A 19,451-nucleotide genomic window follows, 5' to 3' on the forward strand; every position below is an offset into this window, starting at 1 on the left:
CTCCCCATAGTGATGCAGGCAGAGAAAATGTTATCATTTAGTTCTATGGCTGCTTTATGCAATAATACTTGTGTGTGTAATGTATAGGGTTCATATTCTCAGATAACACGAGGTTCTCTTTATTCAGTACATCAGGTTACTATCAGGTCAGGGTTTTCGAGTCACCCTCTGTGTCATTTCCTTGAGGGCAGATACTGCAATCCTCTCATTTATAAACTCTGGTCTCACAACAAAATATTTAATAAGGTTGAATCGTTTTGCTATGTGTTCTATATACGTTTAATATACTTAGAGCCATTTTCTGGGCTAAGTGTCAAACTTTGTCAAGTAGTAGAGTTCACTATTTCTTGGATAGAGTCCCTCACCTTCATTATTCATGGTGTGAAAGTCAGAATTTAGAGAAGAGGGTAGTACCACATCTGTAGAGTTGGGAGCACAGTTTATACCAGTACTAAGAAAAAAGATCAGAAGAACTACAGTTAGCTTTGTACTGACACTTCTAGGATACAACCTACAACTGTAGCGCGCCCACCTCTCAGAGTAACTCATCACATTCTGAATATGCATTCTGCCCTTGATGTGCAGGTCCCAGTCCTGCAGAGAGAAAGGAAAATACAAAAGTTCATATTAATTTATATGACTGAGCAACCCAGTTTCATGAAGACATTAACTTTTTGGAATATCTTCTGAACTAATGACAGGTAGAGATTGGATCTTCTATAAAGCAATTTGTGGGCCTACACAATTCAGCTTGAAATAAAGTTTGAAGACACACGTTTATCAAGTACAACCCATTATCCTCCAGTGTTATCCAGAGGATAGAAAATAACTCATATTAGGGGGGAAACTCCTCGCTCAGAATAAATCCCTGGATCAATGACCCATCTTCAGAAATCTACTACACATATCTTATCATAATATTTCTTTCAAGAAAGGCGTTGACACCCATTTTAAACTCTATCAATAAATGATCTATCACAACTTCCTCTGGCAGAGCATTCCATGGCGTGACTGCTCTTACAGTAGAGGTTCCATAGTGTGACTGCTCTTACAGTAGAGGCTCCATAGTGTGACTTGCTCTTACAGTAGAGGCTCCATAGTGTGACTGCTCTTACAGTAGAGGTTCCATAGTGTGACTTGCTCTTACAGTAGAGGTTCCATAGTGTGACTGCTCTTACAGTAGAGAGGTTCCATAGTGTGACTGCTCTTACAGTAGAGGCTCCACAGTGTGACTGCTCTTACAGTAGAGGCTCCATAGTGTGACTTGCTCTTACAGTAGAGGCTCCATAGTGTGACTGCTCTTACAGTAGAGGTTCCATAGTGTGACTTGCTCTTACAGTAGAGGTTCCATAGTGTGACTGCTCTTACAATAGAGGTTCCATAAAGTGACTGCTCTTACAGTAGAGGTTCCATAGTGTGACTGCTCTTACAGTAGAGGTTCCATAGTGTGACTGCTCTTACAGTAGAGGTTTCATAGTGTGACTGCTCTTACAGTAGAGGCTCCATAGTGTGACTGCTCTTACAGTAGAGGCCTCATAGTGTGACTGCTCTTACAGTAGAGGTTCCATAGTGTGACTGCTCTTACAGTAGAGGTTCCATAGTGTGACTGCTCTTACAGTAGAGTTCCATAGTGTGACTGCTCTTACAGTAGAGGTTCCATAGTGTGACTGCTCTTACAGTAGAGGTTCCATAGTGTGACTGCTCTTACAGTAGAGGTTCCATAGTGTGACTGCTCTTACAGTAGAGGTTCCATAGTGTGACTGCTCTTACAGTAGAGGTTCCATAGTGTGACTGCTCTTACAGTAGAGGTTCCATAGTGTGACTGCTCTTACAGTAGAGGGTTCCATAGTGTGACTGCTCTTACAGTAGAGGCTCCATAGTGTGACTGCTCTTACAGTAGAGGTTCCATAGTGTGACTGCTCTTACAGTAGAGGTTCCATAGTGTGACTGCTCTTACAGTAGAGGTTCCATAGTGTGACTGCTCTTACAGTACAGAGTTCCATAGTGTGACTGCTGTTACAGTAGAGGTTCCATAGTGTGACTGATCTTACAGTAGAGGCTCCATAGTGTGACCGATCTTACAGTAGAGGTTCCTTAGTGTGACTGCTCTTACAGTAGAGGCCTCATAGTGTAACTGCTCTTACAGTAGAGGTTCCATAGTGTGACTGCTCTTACAGTAGAGGCTCCATAGTGTGACTGCTCTTACAGTAGAGGTTCCATAGTGTGACTGCTCTTACAGTAGAGGTTCCATAGTGTGACTGCTCTTACAGTAGAGGTTCCATAGTGTGACTGCTCTTACAGTAGAGGTTCCATAGTGTGACTGCTCTTACAGTAGAGGCTCCATAGTGTGACTGTTCTTACAGTAGAGGTTCCATAGTGTGACTTGCTCTTACAGTAGAGGTTCCATAGTGTGACTGCTCTTACAATAGAGGTTCCATAAAGTGACTGCTCTTACAGTAGAGGTTCCATAGTGTGACTGCTCTTACAGTAGAGGTTCCATAGTGTGACTGCTCTTACAGTAGAGGTTCCATAGTGTGACTGCTCTTACAGTAGAGGTTCCATAGTGTGACTGCTCTTACAGTAGAGGCCTCATAGTGTGACTGCTCTTACAGTAGAGGTTCCATAGTGTGACTGCTCTTACAGTACAGAGTTCCATAGTGTGACTGCTGTTACAGTAGAGCTTCCATAGTGTGACTGATCTTACAGTAGAGGCTCCATAGTGTGACTGCTCTTACAGTAGAGGCTCCATAGTGTGACTGATCTTACAGTAGAGGCTCCATAGTGTGACTTGCTCTTACAATAGAGGTTCCATAAAGTGACTGCTCTTACAGTAGAGGTTCCATAGTGTGACTGCTCTTACAGTACAGAGTTCCATAGTGTGACTGCTGTTACAGTAGAGGCTCCATAGTGTGACCGATCTTACAGTAGAGGTTCCTTAGTGTGACTGCTCTTACAGTAGAGGCCTCATAGTGTAACTGCTCTTACAGTAGAGGTTCCATAGTGTGACTGCTCTTACAGTAGAGGCTCCATAGTGTGACTGCTCTTACAGTAGAGGTTCCATAGTGTGACTGCTCTTACAGTAGAGGTTCCATAGTGTGACTGCTCTTACAGTAGAGGTTCCATAGTGTGACTGCTCTTACAGTAGAGGTTCCATAGTGTGACTGCTCTTACAGTAGAGGCTCCATAGTGTGACTGCTCTTACAGTAGAGGTTCCATAGTGTGACTGCTCTTACAGTAGAGGTTCCATAGTGTGACTGCTCTTACAGTAGAGGTTCCATAGTGTGACTGCTCTTACAGTAGAGGTTCCATAGTGTGACTGCTCTTACAGTAGAGGCTCCATAGTGTGACTGCTCTTACAGTAGAGGTTCCATAGTGTGACTGCTCTTACAGTAGAGGTTCCATAGTGTGACTGCTCTTACAGTAGAGGTTCCATAGTGTGACTGCTCTTACAGTAGAGGTTCCTTAGTGTGACTGCTCTTACAGTAGAGGCCTCATAGTGTAACTGCTCTTACAGTAGAGGTTCCATAGTGTGACTCCTGTTACAGTAGAGCTTCCATAGTGTGACTGCTCTTACAGTAGAGGCCTCATAGTGTAACTGCTCTTACAGTAGAGGTTCCATAGTGTGACTGCTCTTACAGTAGGGGTTCCATAGTGTGACTGATCTTAGAGTAGAGGTTCCATAGTGTGACTGCTGTTACAGTAGAGCTTCCATAGTGTAACTGCTCTTACAGTAGAGGTTCCATAGTGTGACTGCTCTTACAGTAGAGGTTCCATAGTGTGACTGCTCTTACAGTAGAGGCTCCATAGTGTGACTGCTCTTACAGTAGAGGCTCCATAGTGTGACTGCTCTTACAGTAGAGGTTCCATAGTGTGACTGCTCTTACAGTAGAGGCTCCATAGTGTGACTGCTCTTACAGTAAAGATTCCTCCTATGCTGATGGTGAAACCTTATTTCCTCAAGATGTAGAGGATGCCCCCTTGTCATGGTTACATGCCTAGGTACAAAAGATTATTAGATAGATCTCTGTACTGTCAATTCATATATTTTATTATCCTTTTAATGACCGGTCTCTTTTGGCCCTTAAATGGAATTTGACAAAAATAAAAAACATTGTTACTTTGCCTTAATGAAATAAAGAAACTTTCTAATGTACTTTATTTTTTAGTCCCTATCGCGTAGACCCACCCGCCTGGCTTAATTCATCAGCATGGCTTAGCTGGTTAATTGAACCATGCAGGCAGCCCCTTCATCCACTTCATTGACGCACAGAGAGGAGGGGAAGCTTCTTCCCCCAGAGACTGTGTCGAAACGTCACAGCGACAACGGCAGCTCCGATCTTTCGTGTCCAGGCGACGGGGACTGAAACCTGCAATCCGTGCAGGTTTGAAGAATAAAGTATATTAGAAAGTTTCTTTAGTTCACAAAATCAAAGTAATAAATAGTTTTTATTTTCGTCAGACAATCCCTTTAATGACTAAGCATTTTTTTCAGTTTTTTTTATCGTCGGACTTAGAGACATAACTTTTTTTTATTTTTCCTTTAACAACAATATAAGGGCTTGTTTTTTGTGGGATGAGTTGTATTTTTCAATGGCTCTATTTTGAGGTACATGTAGTTTATTGATGAACTTTTTATAAACTTTTTTAGGAGGGTATGGAAGAAAAACAGCAATACCGTCAACTTTTTTTTTTTTGCATTTTAAAATTACATTGCTAACCGGGCAACTTAAATAACATGTTAACTGTATTCTATGGGTCGATTTAAGATTACGGCGATGCCAAATATGTAGAGGTTTTTTTAAGTTTTACTATTTTTGTACAATAAAAAATGAAATAATTTGTTTTTGCATCATCGCATTCCAAGAGCCATAACTTGAGATGTAGTTTTCATTGGTATTATTTTGGCGTACTTGGGACTTATGAATTAACTTTTATTAAATGTTTTGGGAAAGTGGGATGGAAAAAAAAGCAATACTGTAATTTTTTACGGCATTCACCATTTGGTTTAAATAATGTGTAAACTTTATTGTTCGGATCGTTACAATCGCGGCGACACCATATATGTGTACTTTTTTTTGTTGGTTTTTTACACTTTGATCAAATAAAACCCATTTTTTATGGAAAAAAGTAGATTTTTTTTTTTTGTTGTATATAATTTTTTTTAGTCCCACTAGGGGACTTCAGTAGGTAATTTTTTGATCACTTATACCTGTATAATTCTTTGGTATAATCAGTATACCAAAGAATTACTGCCTGTCAGTGTAAAACTAATAGGCAGTCTATTAGGCCATTCCTCTGGCACGTCCTAATAGATATATAGCCATAGCAGGCCATGGCAACCCATCTGCGCTCCATGATCGCATTTGCGGGCCACCTATGGGTGATACGGGGAGCCACCTCCCTCTGTAAACCATATAGATTCCACAGTTACTATTGACGGTGGAATCTAAGGAGTTAAACAGCTGTGATCAGGGTTTCCTGCGATTACAGCTGTTAGAGCAGGAGCCCTGCTGCCATCACAGAGCCGAGCACCCGCCCTGTGTCCCGTGCCGGACTTTTTCCGATGCACCGTAAAAAGGCCTATGCATTAGAAAAAGGCTCCTGACCGCCGTGAAAAGGCGTATTGGCGGTCACTAAGGGGCTAGGGTTGAACCTCAGCCGTCATTATTGATAATGCAATGCACCATTTCCCTTAACTACCTTGGTCGCTCTTCTCTGTACCCACTGAAGCTCTGCTATGTCTTTCTTATACACCGGTGACAAAAACTGTGCCATGTGCGGTCTGACTAGGGATTTGTATAAAGGCAAAACTGTTCTAGTCATGAGCGTCTAGGCCCTTTTTTGTGTATCCTTTCATTTAAAGTGTAGCTAAACGTTCGACAAACTTCTGACATGTCATAGTGACATGTCAGAAGTTTGTATTGGTGGGGGTCCGAGCACTGAGACCCCCACCAATCGCTAGAACGAAGCAGCTGAAGAGTTTGTGTGAGCGCTCAGCCGCTTCGTTTCTGTTCGGCTTTTTCCGGAAATAAATGTATCGGAGTACGGACTCAATAGAAAGTCTATGAGCCCGTACTCCGATACATTGGCTTTCCGGAAAAAGCCGAACAGAAACGAAGCAGCTGAGCGCTCACACGAACTCTTCAGCTGTTTCGTTCTAGCGATTGGTGGGGGTCTCCGTGCTCGGACCCCACCAATACAAACTTCTGACATGTCACTATGACATGTCAGAAGTTTGTCGAACATTTAGCTACACTTTAATTTGCCTTGGCGGCAACTTCTGTGCCCTGTAAGTACCCGAAGTGACACCAGTACCGAAGTGAGACCTTGTTTTCTCATCCAATGCCTATATCTCTGTAAGTAAACATAACTAAGTAAATCATTACCAAACTTTGGCTAAATTTGGCGGATGCCAAATCTGACAACACATCCAAACTGAAAACTGTTAGGGCTTGTTCACATCAGCATTGGGCTTTCGTTTGGATTTCCGTTCATCTGTTCCGTCAGAGAAACATATGAACGGGAAGAAACTACGCTATTGTTTCCATAAAAAAAAATAAACCTAGCGGAACAGAGGCAAACTGAAACAAAAAATACCATTGACATCAATGGTAATGCAAACGGAAACAATACTTTCTGTTTGTCTTTCGGTCATCTGTTCCTCTGACGAAACAGATGAATGGAAATCCAAACGGAAGCCCAATGCTGATGTGAACAGGCCCTAAGGCCCCATGCAAACAACCGTAAAAAAACCTGCCCAGTTCTATTGGCTGTGGACACCTTTCCGTAGCACTACGTAAAGGCGTCCGTGCCGTAGAACCATGCCGGGAAATATGGAGAATGCCCTATTTTTCGGATTTTGCGGGCCGTGCTCCCATACATTATATGGGAGCACAGCACAAAAATGCGACCCGCGGGTGTCGGTGGCCGGCCGTGCCCGCAATCGTGTGCCGTGATTACGGCCACGGTCGTGTGCATGAGGGCTTAGACATGAGGAAAGTTTGCAAAAAATGGCAGCCAGTTGTTTTAGAAAAATGGTGCTTGTGCTTGCTCCACTTTTTGCTCCGTGTTTACACTGTCAGGATTTGCAGCAGGAAAATCCGATGTGGATGTGTGCCGCAGATTGGCATGTGGATATAAAAATGCTGCACACTGTAGAATCCGTGGCTCATTTTTTTTCCTGGAGCATGTGAATTAGCATAGAATTTCCGGGAGAATGCTTGAGGATTCTATCCTGATATAGACCTATGTTCACACAGAGTTTTTTGACGCGGAAACCGCGCTGCAAAACTCGTCATAAACGACCCGAAAATGCCTCCCATCGATTTCAATGGGAGGCGGAGGCGTTTTTTTCCTGCGAGCGGTAAAACCGCCTCGCGGGAGAAAGAAGGGACATGCCCTATCTTCGGGCGTTTACGCCTCTGACCTCCCAATGACTTCAATGGGAGGCAGAGAAAGCGTATTTCGCTGCGTTTTATGCCCGCGGTGCTCAATGGCCGCGGGCGAAAAACGCACTGAAGATCTGCGTGCAGGGAGAGGAAATTCCGCCTGCAAAAAACTCTGTGTGAACATAGCCTAATCCACAACGTCAGGCTTTATAACTTTTTTTTTTTTATGTTAGCCAAAAGATATTTGTATAATTTAAAGTCTGTGTTTACCAATATTTGTTGTACAATGATATTGGAAATAAAATAAAAATTCCACTAATCCTCAAGGCCCACCTGCTGGCTACCAGCACAGTTAATGTCCTGAACTACCTATTAGCCATTTACTGGAATTTTTGGGAAGCAAGCCAAGTTTATAAAATGACATGGACCCTTGTGATCCTAGGGAGGCATCCTGATTACATGAGAACTAATGAAGCATGCCTAAGATGTGCCAACTTCGGGTTAGACCAGGGTCAGACTGACATTGGTCATTTCATACAACAGTTGCTCCTGAATGTCAACGCCCCTGGATTATATCAACGATACTTTAAAGCCTGACATGTATCATTGGCCTAGTGCTGGGGGATTATCTATGAGATGAGCGGCGCACACTATATTACAGGTGCACAAAGTCAGTGAGGTGCACAATACACTGGAAGTTTTTAATTCTTAAAGAGATGTCACCTTATTTTTTTTTTTTTTGTTTTGCTAATTATACGGAATCATACTCTTTTTCTAATCTGTTTTACTTTCTGATTGTATATTTTTTTAAATTACATTTCCTTTACATAATTATGGAGGTAGCCATCTTGCCTGCGCTGCAGCTCTGAACTATTAACAGCAGTCAGAAAGACACTCATTGACTTTTATGGGAGAGTGTTGTGAGCATGCAGAGGTCACTGTGCGGAGGGGGGAGCTCTCTCTATCACCTATTTTTCATGGTGGATCCTGTGTTTATTTATTTATATATATATATATAGTCGACTGAGCTATTGATTCCGTCGAAAAAACGGAAACCTGATGGAACGGTGACAAACGGAAACCATTAGCAATGTTTCCGTCACCGTTGATATCAATGGTGATGCAAACGGCAGCTGTGGTTTGCGTTTAACTTTCCGTTGAGGGGTTCCACGATAGAAACCTCCAACGGAACCCCTGAACGGAAAGCTAACGCTGATGTAACCGGCCCTGCCTTAACTAATGCAAACTTATGTATTTATAGAAATGAACTGTATTTATCTAAATATTATTTTCCTTTATATTAGTTTTGACAAAACATACACTGACATACAGAACCAACTTAAATGCATTGCGTTCTGCCTAAATAGAGACTCCGATTTCTTGCCCTTAGTAGACATAGGGATGTTATGAGATGTATTGATGATAGAGACACATGACAGCATTAAAAACATGGTCTCCAGCTAGACACCGTGGTGTTATCTGGGTAAAGCGGTACATGATTTTACTGAAGGAAGTCGTACACAAAGGCTGCTAAAATGATAAAACTGTAACCGATCCAATCATTTTTTGATAAGTGCAGAATCAATTCAAAATAACTGAGTGCCCCATTAAAGTGTAAGTAAAGTTTTTTTTTAAAAAAAACTTTTGACATGACTTTCCTTGGTTTTTCTCTGAGCGGTGTACGGGCTCAATAGAAAGCCTATAAGTCTGTACACGGCATTGTTGGCTTTCCGAGCAAAGCTGATCAGAAACTAATCGGTACATCCCTCACGTGAGCTCTTCTTCCGCTTTGTTTTAGGGATCGGTGGGGGTCTCAGTGCTCGGACCCCCACTGATCAAAATTTCTGACATGTCACTATGACATGTCAAAAGTTTTTTTAAAGTTTAGTTAGTCTTTAAGAAAATCATGCCAATGACTTTGTATATAACCGATCGTGGTTGGTTGATTAACCCCGACATTTGACGTAGATGTACATCATAGTCGGGAGGGGGAAGTATGGAGCGAGGGACCCCCAATGTCATCTCATCTTCCCCATGCAACACATTCACGGGGTTCCGATGGGTGGTCATGGTAGCCGGGGGCCTAATAAAGAGGCATGGCTTAAAAAAAGAATCCTAAAAGCACAACACACTGCAATACATAAATATTGTAGTGTATTGTACAATCAATCCAACAATCACATGTTCAAGTTCCTCAGTTGAACGAAAAAAAAAAAAGTAAATTAAAGTTTTGAAAAAAATTTGTATATATATGTGTAAAAATAACTTTTTCCTATTTTTTACGTTAAATAATGTAAACAATAAAAAAATGTAACATAATTGGTATCGCCATGTACAAAACTATGCGGACCTTAAAATATCAGAATATGGTGACAATTTTTATAGATTTTTTTTAACAATTTGATTTTAGTTTGGAAAAGTAGTAAACAATAAAAAAGAACTATATAAATGTAGTATTACCATAATTGTACTCAACACCAGAATAAAGTTAAAGATAACCTGTCATCAGCATTTCACCTATTGAACTCTCCTCACCCCTCGCTGGCCGTTGCTGTCAGTAGTTCATTGGCGTTATCCCCTCTCCTAAACTCCTCCGACCGTAAATAACGGTCTGCAAACATTTTGCGCCTTTTATGGTAATAATCCAGCAGTCTCTTTCGTTCCTCTTCATATGCCCGCCCACCGCTGAAAACTACCCCCCCCCCTGAATGCTGTCAATCAAAAGTAAGCTGTCAATCAAAAATAAGGAGGTGGGGTTAACTCGGAAAGGCCTGAAGAATGAAGACTCTTTTCAACTGAAAATATGACTCTTATGCTCATTAGCATACAGTGCACTAAAAAACGGAACACTAAAGGTACAGAGCCGACTTAGCAGATAATTACGTTACATAAAAATGTTTGTTTTTTTCACCCACTACCACCAGGTATTGCTGGTTTAATAGGTGAAATGCTGGTGACAGGTTCCCATTAACATGTCATTTTTGCCAAACGGTGAACGCAATTAAATAAAAAAACAATGGAGGAACTGTTGGTGGTTTTTTCCCATTCCAAAATTAATTTTTAAACGTTTTTCACTTCATTATATGGTACATTAAATGGTGCCATTAAAAGTACAAATCATCGCACACAAAAATAAGCACTCATACAGGTATGTAGATGGAAAAATAAAGAAGTTCTGGCTATTGGAAGGCGGGGAAGAAAAAATGAAGATACAAAATTCCCTCCGCTGTGAAGAGGTTAAGAATCCTCGACCAGTATGTTTAATGTGAAAAATCATAAGCAGCCCCTGAATCATGGAACAATTTCACAATATCCACCAATCAAAATACCGTGTTGCTTTTGCATTGTAGACATATCGATTATTGCCAGTGATCGTCATTTACAGTGGATTATATGTGTGATATGATTACATCTGCGGCCAGCTTTAGGTCACGATCAAACTAGAGTATTTTTACTAAATGTTTTTAATTTTGTGTTTTTCATACAACTGTAAGGCCTAACACATCTGCGTTGGAGATGCCTCTTTCGCAGATCCGGCCGAGAATACCGGAGACAATAGTGCAGCATTGCTTCCAGTAAAACCGCAGACACCCTGACGGAAATCCAATGAATCCCATTAGAGTCAATGGGTTCCATCGGCCGCAGGTGGTGTCCGTGCCGCAATGGAACCGGCGCTTCCGTTTTTTCTCTTGTTCTGCTCCTCTGATGGAGAAGAACAACGTAATGGCGAATGCTGATGTGAACCCAACCTAAACCTTCAGAATCGAATAGACTTGTTAAATATGTGTCTAGGAGAAAGCACAATCATCTCCCCTCTAAACAGTCTATCACATTCATGAAATCTGTTATTATTTACTGGAGCCTTGTGCAAATTTCAGTCCACGTTTTAGCTCCCAGCACATGCGCTTATTGGGGCAGATTTACTAATGCTGGCGTTTCATACACCAGTCTAAACCATCTGGTCTGCTGGAGTTAGATGCAATAGATTTATTAAGAGGAACTCGCCTTTTAAGAAGTCTGTCGCATGTTCCCACCAGCCATGACCGCGGCCCTGCACCATAATTGTGGCGCTAATGAGCGGTAAGGTGAGCATAATTTATTATATATTTTATTTTTTCATTTAATTGTCCGATGGGAGGGTAAGGTATGGGGCCCTGCACGGGCCTTTGCTTTGCTATACCACAGAGTGAAATCCTCCTGGCTGTCATAGCTTTCCACAGTAATTTACGCCAGTTTTCTAGCCTAGAATATAATAAATTTGTCAAAATGCTGTGACCCCACCAGCTTTTTTTTAAGGCCGTGCCCTGTTTTCACAAAAAGGGTGAGGGCAACGTAAAAAGGCCAAGAGTGGCAATTTGCGACTTTTGGGACCTTTTGCGACTTTTCTATGACAGAAAGGTTGATACATTTCCCCCCTTTGTTTCTTCACCAGTAAGATTACTTTTTAGCAATGTCTCCAATTCTCGTGTTTTCTGCTCTCAAAATCTATTTCTCCAGTCTCGGCTCTACTCGGTCCCATGTCTAGGACACTGCTCTCCTTACTGAACAGCTGCTCCTTTACTAAGTGAGTGTTCACTGCTGCAAGACTTTCTGAAGATGAAATCCCATCCAAAGGAAAAAAAAACAACAACCTTCCATGAATAAATGTATGTTTTTCTAGACATTTAGACCGTTCACACGCGTGTTGGATATGCCATAGGCAACTCCAACGTAGATTCTTCAAAGAATCCACAGCAGAAATTTGAGGCTGAAACTTTGATTTTCTACCGCGTACAGTACACAGGTGCACAACAAAATGGAAAAACTGAAACAGCGTAGCAAAGCGAGCTACGCTGTTTCCGTAACTCCAATGATGGGACTGGGTCGGGAGACTCCTGTTCGAGATATAGGTGTGGGACCCGCATCTATCAGACATTTATGGCATAGTCTGTGGATGTGCTATGTATATGTGTGGTGACACAAACCCTGTAAGGTGCCCATACACATTAGACAAAAGTTGTTGCAGCCCACCAGGATTGGCCGACAAAATAATATGTATGGGAGTCTCACGACTCTACCCGACACAGATGTTGTTGGAAAGAAGGATCAGGCATTTTGAATATCAACACAAATGATGCTTTGGGAAATAAGCTGATGGCAAAGGGGTCAGCAGCTTATTCTCCTCTCCCCATTGTAATTAACATGCACGCCTGAGCCCAGTGGGGGAGTCAGTGGAAATAATTGGGAAAATAGACACATGAGCAATACTTGTTCAATCTTTCGTTGATCTTAAATTAGAGTAAAAAAAAAGAACAAAGAACGTTCTGTTTTTAACCCGAATAAAAAATGCGGCATGCAGTATTTTTGCAGTCCATTAAAAACAAAGGAACAATGATACAGAATTAAGCTGACACGACGATAATCATTATGACATCTGTATTAAACCTATTGAATTGAATTTGTTGATATTTTGCTTTACCCCTCTTTAACACAATACATAAAGCATAAAGCTGAAAGTGAACTTTTCCTAATAGTAATGCTAATCATGTATTCTATATTTCTATGCATGATAATAACATGCTCATAGTTCATGCTGTATAATTGCTTACCTTTAGGGTGAAGATCTTTCTGTCACACATAGTACAGGTATGTGGTAAGTGCACAGGTGTAATACCATGGAAATCATTCAGTTCATGCGGCTTTACGTTCTTTACAGACGTTACACATGTGTTGATCTTTCCATTATTATGTCTGTGGAAAACTGGAGAATTTGAGGGGCTAAATTTGGTATCAGGAGTTGGCTCTTCTGGGTTGTACAGTTCATTTCTGGCCTCATAATGTTGATTGGGTGATTGCCAATGACGAGAAGATTCCCACTGGTTGCTGGATAACACGTTATGACCCCCCTGACTGACATCTCCTTTATGGCTCATGGAGTGATGCGGTCCATGGTTAGCAAAATACTGATTTTTAAATCCAGATTGGTTATTATGTTTAGGAGGGTAACGACCATCGGAATTTTCTTCTGATCCACAAGCGAAACCATGATAGGAAGGCTGATCCATCTCAGAAGTGAATGATTGAGGCCCGAGGTGGAATCCATCAGGCTTGTTTCCACCCATGTTTTTTCCAAAGGGCTGCATAGAGTTTTGATTTGGATTCTGGGAGTGTTTTGATGGCATAATAGGATTTTGAGCAGAGAACGCCAATCCAGTGGAAGGAAATCTGGCATTGTGAATGGTGGTGCTTAGGGAAGCCATTCCAGTAGGTCCATGTGCACCGATCATGGTAGCATTTCTCAGTGGATTAAACAGTGGCTGTGACATAGCCACCTTGGAAAGGACTTGATTCAGTACTGTAGCAGCTGTGTTGCTGGTCACTGCACTCTGCGCCAATTTTAGCCTTTGCAGGGTGAGTTGAGCCTGCAACTGAGCGAGCTGTAGACTGGCAGGGGAGGGCAGAAGAGGGTTTGTTCCACTGCCTAATGGACTGTTGACAGTAAAAGGACTCTTCTCCAGAAATTGGGATACACTGCAAAAAAAAATGTAAATATATGGTTTAATAGTATTCTGTTCTTTAAAATGTGGATAGAATCCAAATCTCCAAATTTTAATAACAGTATTTGAATTTTTTATTTTATTCAGGAAACCTTGAAATCATGTTTATAAATCATTTAGTTAAGCAGGGAAAAGCAGACCATATTCTGATCTCACACGGAGATTCAAACGTTACATTTTTTAATTATCTAATGTGCCACTTTGGGGCTTTACATCTTCTGCTGATGATTTTTTTTCTATGCACCAATACAGATGGCCTATATGTGATTCATCTGACTGAAGATGACTAATCATGGCAGTCACAACACCTTGTTGTCTCCTTGTTATTTGGGGGTCGCCATCAGTTAGAATGACATATTCCATATCAAGTACCAGTGGCTCCTGTATTTCCATTACTACTTTCAATGATCGGGTACACAACTGATTTTAACACAATCTTTCAAGGGGTGTGAACAGTTTGTTTAGAATTCTGCGGTGCTAAAGTATCAAGACTCTGGGATTAACTCCGTAATGCTGGCGAGGGATGCGATGAGACGATTAAATTAGAAAAACAAGCTGCACCTGCGCTTTACCCTAATGGAGAGCAATCAGCGAGCACTTACACCACCACACAGTGACATTCTGACATCTTATCCTAGCACTTATTGCAGAAAATGAAGGAGAGCCACAAAGCAAAGCTATATCACATAGATAGAGACGTACCAGACATGCAAGAACAAAGTGACTGAGACCTCACACTCAATGTGTTGACACCAAGACTTTAGTCTGACTAAAAGATTGATCACTTTCACCAACTCTGCAATGTAATGCACGAAAATATGAATCTGTAACTATGTAAACAGCTGAAAAAGAAGCAAAGACTCCAAATACAAAACAACAACAACATAACCAAATATGTGACTATTGAGTTTACAAAAATATGAATGTATTCTATGTTTTAAGAGAAACTTGTCCAAAATATTAGTACACACTACAGTGAAGCTCTGTTTTGGAACTACTTTTTAAAAAAAAAAAAATATTTAAGGGACAAGCTCAAGGACAAGTTCCCTAAAATAATGTAATTTTTAGATGCTGCTAAAAGAATTGATCTGAAAATACAACCATTAGATATCGACCAGCAAGATAGAGACTGCTTAGTAAAAATAAGTCATTGGGGTGGCAATACATTTTAAAACCATGCTAATGCATACATAATAATACCAGATGTGTTATACAAAGTCTAGATTTTAATTTACTGACCAAAAAGCCAATTGTCTTCAGAACTAGAGCTTTGTTCCGTTTAGATTTTGCAGACACGGGTTAGGATTTAAAAGCGGTCTGAGGAGTTGGAGAGCAGCGGAGAAAGACATCACACTTAAAACTTATTTATGACAAAGTTTTACGTTGCATGAAAAATAAGTTACAAACGTAAATTTGGTTGTTAAGTAATGTATAACTCTATACGGGTTAATTCCCTCAGATATGTTGCTGGTTAAAGAATAAATCCAGAGAACACAAATCCCCTGCCCCCCCCCCCCCTCCTCCTCAGCCTCCCCTACCCGGCTTTCATAATAAAAAAGTTCTCTGCCATTGACAATCCAGCCGGTGCCCCTCCATGGCAGCCAGACAGGAAGTACTTGAGAGGCATATGAGCATGATCCTCACACCCACCATCTTAATACAGGTGTCAATGCTAGATCAAGGACCATGCAGATCCAGAGCGTTCATCCAGTCATATTCGGACAACTGCTTAGTTTTCAGCGCGGCTCAGACATTGTTCATAAGACAGTCAGAGAGACTACTACAGCGCGATTACTAGGAGAAATTCTTAATTTATCCCTTCAAAAATCATTTAAATTCTGAAGGTTTTCAGGGGCTCAAACAAGCTAATTCAACCTGTGTTGATACATTAGTTTTAAATATTATCATGTATTTGGCAGTTACATCATGGCGCCAGTTCAGTAAAACGCTACATTCATACATTATACTCTCAGTTCTCGTCGTAATTCTGTGTGTTGTATAAATAAAGAGGTTTAATGGTGTTAAACAAACCTATACACAGTATAACATAGTATAATTCTTGCGTGCTCGTAATGGGTGCAACATTCCAGTCCCCCCCCCCCCCACTGATATATTTTAAACTGGTCAGTAACACATGTGCATAGTTTGAAATGTGCGGAACATGTCTACTGGGCATTTCTGCAATTATTCATGCTTTGCTGTTCACTGCTGCACATAAGACCAGCTTATGGATGCCAGATCAGAAAGATCCCCATATACAGCAGTAGCATGTAACCCGCCAAACTATCCCCAATGAGGTTTATGATGCAACTTTTCTATTACAATGTACTAAAACATATAAATGGCAAACATAATATGAAACAAGACCCACATGTGAAACGTCCATATTTCACATTGAAAAACTGATGAGAAATTAAAATTACGTTTCTTTCACTCCATCATCCATTGACCATAATTAAACACAAAACCGCTCAATTAGCCATGACAGAGCTGGTGACTGGGGCTGGGTTCTCATCTGCGTTGTGATTTTTGCTTTTCTGTTTAGTCAAAACAACTGGAAAACTGAAATAAAGCTTCCGTTAAGACGAAGTTCACACTTGCATTGTTTAATAAGTTACTCTGATGCTTTTTAGATCAGAATAAAAATAAAAACAAATCTGTTAAAAATCCCATTTAAAATCAATGTGATTTTTCATTTCAATCATTAGTGTTGGTAATGTTAGTCATCCGTTTATTAGACAGAGATAAGTGCAGAGTACAGGACTTTTTCTCCATATAAAAAAATGGATGTCTAACGATTGGGTTATTTTTATCATTGGTGTCATTGTAAAACGGATACAAACGGATTGTAATCTGCTCGCGTTTGTTATTTTGATTTCAATGGGATTTTTAATGGATCCGTTTTTATCATTCCTCTGATCTAAAAACGGATCAGAGTAACGAACTATGCAATGCAAGTGTGAACTAATCCTTAATAACGAAAACTGCAGCGCTATTTTATCTATCCCATAAAAAGTAGAAATTTGATGGAATGGACATTTCCGTTTTTTGTTTTTAAATGGGAGTCAATGGTTGTCGAATACAAACAGAACATCTGCTATTTTTATCTGTCGTTCACTCTATTTGACGGATCCGTAAAAAGAACAAAACTAATACTTTTGTTTCCGTTGCTTTCCATTTCTGTCCCTTTATTTATTATCCGTCAAATAAAATAAGAATCCATTTAAAACCGAATCCAGACGCAGATGTGAAACACGCCTGAATTATTTTTGCATTCGTTTGAGTCCCATAGAAATTCTTACGATCCGTTGACTGATCCATGTATAGAGGCACTGGAAATAATAAATCCTGCCAAGTTCTATGCGAGTCACTGTTTTGAGAATACAGATCGACTGTATGAATTATATCAAATAACATGATTGTATTCACGTTTGCTTTTTTCATCTGACAGAGCTTCATACCCGTCCATTTTCCTTTTCTCACTTATTTTCTAGTTGCAATAGAATGGAATGAATGGAAGGCCCGTCATTACTTTAAAGGAGCATAAACCTAAATCTAGTAGCTTATTATATTTATGTATCTGTCACACTTATGAGTGTAAATGTCTCTGGAAGTTCTCGGCATTGGAGATATGTGACATAAAGTGGTGATCGCGGGGGCAGGATGTTTTCTGCACTTCCTGTTACCCATCTCATTGAATACACTACAGTCAGTCATTTACACCAATAATGCGTAGGATTCGGCGATATGTTGCTCGTGCGGCTACTCTCCCCAGCCCAAAGTGGCTGATAATAGGGAACAATAGATTGTATTAAACTGAACAGCCCATGCAGAAGCTATAGACTAGCTGGCCTTTTAATGGTACCAACTAAACTGCCTTATAGAACACTCACATAAATGAGTGATATTTTTGGTTATTATGTTCACTGCCATTTTTTTTTATTTTTTTCACATTTGGTTAAAGAACGTGTCTTGGAATAGTAGTGGTAGAAAATGAATCTAACCAACACCGAGAACTCAGTAGCTGTTTGCGCAAGACATAAATATAATGTGTTCCTCAAGTGGTATAATATTCTTATTTGATAACATATATATATATGTGTGTGTGTGTGTGTGTGTGTGTGTGTGTGTGTGTGTGTGTGTGTGTGTGTGTGTGTGTGTGTTTTATATATACATACAGTACATATTAACCGTATTACTTGAATACATACTCTAAATAATGTGGTGACATTCGCTTGTCTGTTACATAGTTCAGAAAAGGTTTATACTTTCCAAATTGTTTAAATAATAATTATAATATTATATATATATATATTTAGATTTAGATTGTGTGTGTTTTATAAACTAAACCTAGAATCTGTTCCATTCAATCCAAATTATATCCGCATCTCCAGCATGTGAATAACTGAATTATAGCCATTTTTTGGTGAAGTTTATTTGTGCTTCTATATTTTGGTTTGAAAAGTCATGAAAAAAGATTTATATTAATATCTATTTGATAAAATATATGAAAAAAAAGATATATTAATATTTATACTATATTAAAAACTTTTCTTGCTGTTTACTGACTTTACACACCTCATTGTGTTGTGTAAAGTCAATATTTCAAAGAGAAGTATAAGCTGATGATTGTTTATTTAGAAGATGCGGCATGCAGATACCAAGTGGCCAAACAGCACAACAAAACAGGAGCATCTAGACCGGGGCTGCACGCCTGTTTTGGATTGATTGTACCATTTAAAGGGCCACAATAATAAATATTTTCATGATTTACGTCACAAAGTTGAATCTTTAAAAAGCTTTCTTTTTAACTTTAATTTTTTTTAAATTATTCTAAAGCTTAGTATTACGGCTCTGTTCACACTGGTATCATGGCTTCCATTTTTACAGGCAACATGATGGATCAGATTTTTCTGAATAGAATAGCACAGCATGCTATACTATTCTGACCATTGACGAGCAACAGAAGAGAACTTACTAAAAGTGTGGACTGAAGGTCTATTGGTTCTTTTTCTTATCGTTTACATCTTTGCATCATTTTTGTAATGTGAGAATAGACATTTTTTCTTGTTTAACCATTTCTGGTTTTGGGCGGTAACTTTTGGAGTTCTAGCCTTACGCTTCATGTGAGAGGAGTCTGAGAATTGTTGTCCTGTGGTTCTTGATTGCATAATCCACAAGAAATTCCCCCCTTGTGTAAAAATATAAAATAGCCATCATCCTTCCGATGTACAGAAGACTATTAATTATAACTTAATTTAAATAATTATTATTGACCTTATTATTATTTCATATATTTAATGTTTTGTTAAGCTCATTAAAGTTTTGGTTTTTAAGATCATTAAAGTTTTTTTTTAAGTTGGACCATGTAAGGGAATAAGTTTGTCTTGATGTGTGCCCTTTATAGTGTCTGCACCATATTTACAGAGGGTTGTGTGACATTATGAAAGACAAAACCGTGTTAGACCATGAACTGTTGTTATAAATGTGCTTCAATGTGGATTGTGTCTGCCTCTCCTACTGAAGG

At 39.9% G+C, this 19,451-nt stretch overlaps 1 protein-coding gene and 1 long non-coding RNA gene across 3 annotated transcripts in view; one reads left to right on the top strand and one right to left on the bottom strand.

Annotated features, from left to right (window-relative positions):
* LOC142663956 (uncharacterized) overlaps positions 1–19,451 on the top strand; it is a 197,147-nt gene that overhangs the window by 99,918 nt on the left and 77,778 nt on the right. The window lies entirely within an intron of this gene.
* The window catches only part of RBM20 (RNA binding motif protein 20), a 242,329-nt gene that overhangs the window by 72,950 nt on the left and 149,928 nt on the right, over positions 1–19,451 (bottom strand). The window contains exons 2-4 of the mRNA XM_075842809.1: positions 12,977–13,898; positions 533–594; positions 366–451 (exon numbers count right to left, since the gene is read on the bottom strand). Of these exons, the coding sequence (XP_075698924.1) occupies positions 366–451; positions 533–594; positions 12,977–13,898 (1,070 nt within the window). The remainder of the gene's footprint in view (positions 1–365; positions 452–532; positions 595–12,976; positions 13,899–19,451) is intronic.

The sequence above is a fragment of the Rhinoderma darwinii genome, chromosome 11, assembly GCF_050947455.1.
Source record: "Rhinoderma darwinii isolate aRhiDar2 chromosome 11, aRhiDar2.hap1, whole genome shotgun sequence".
Taxonomy (NCBI): domain Eukaryota; kingdom Metazoa; phylum Chordata; class Amphibia; order Anura; family Rhinodermatidae; genus Rhinoderma; species Rhinoderma darwinii.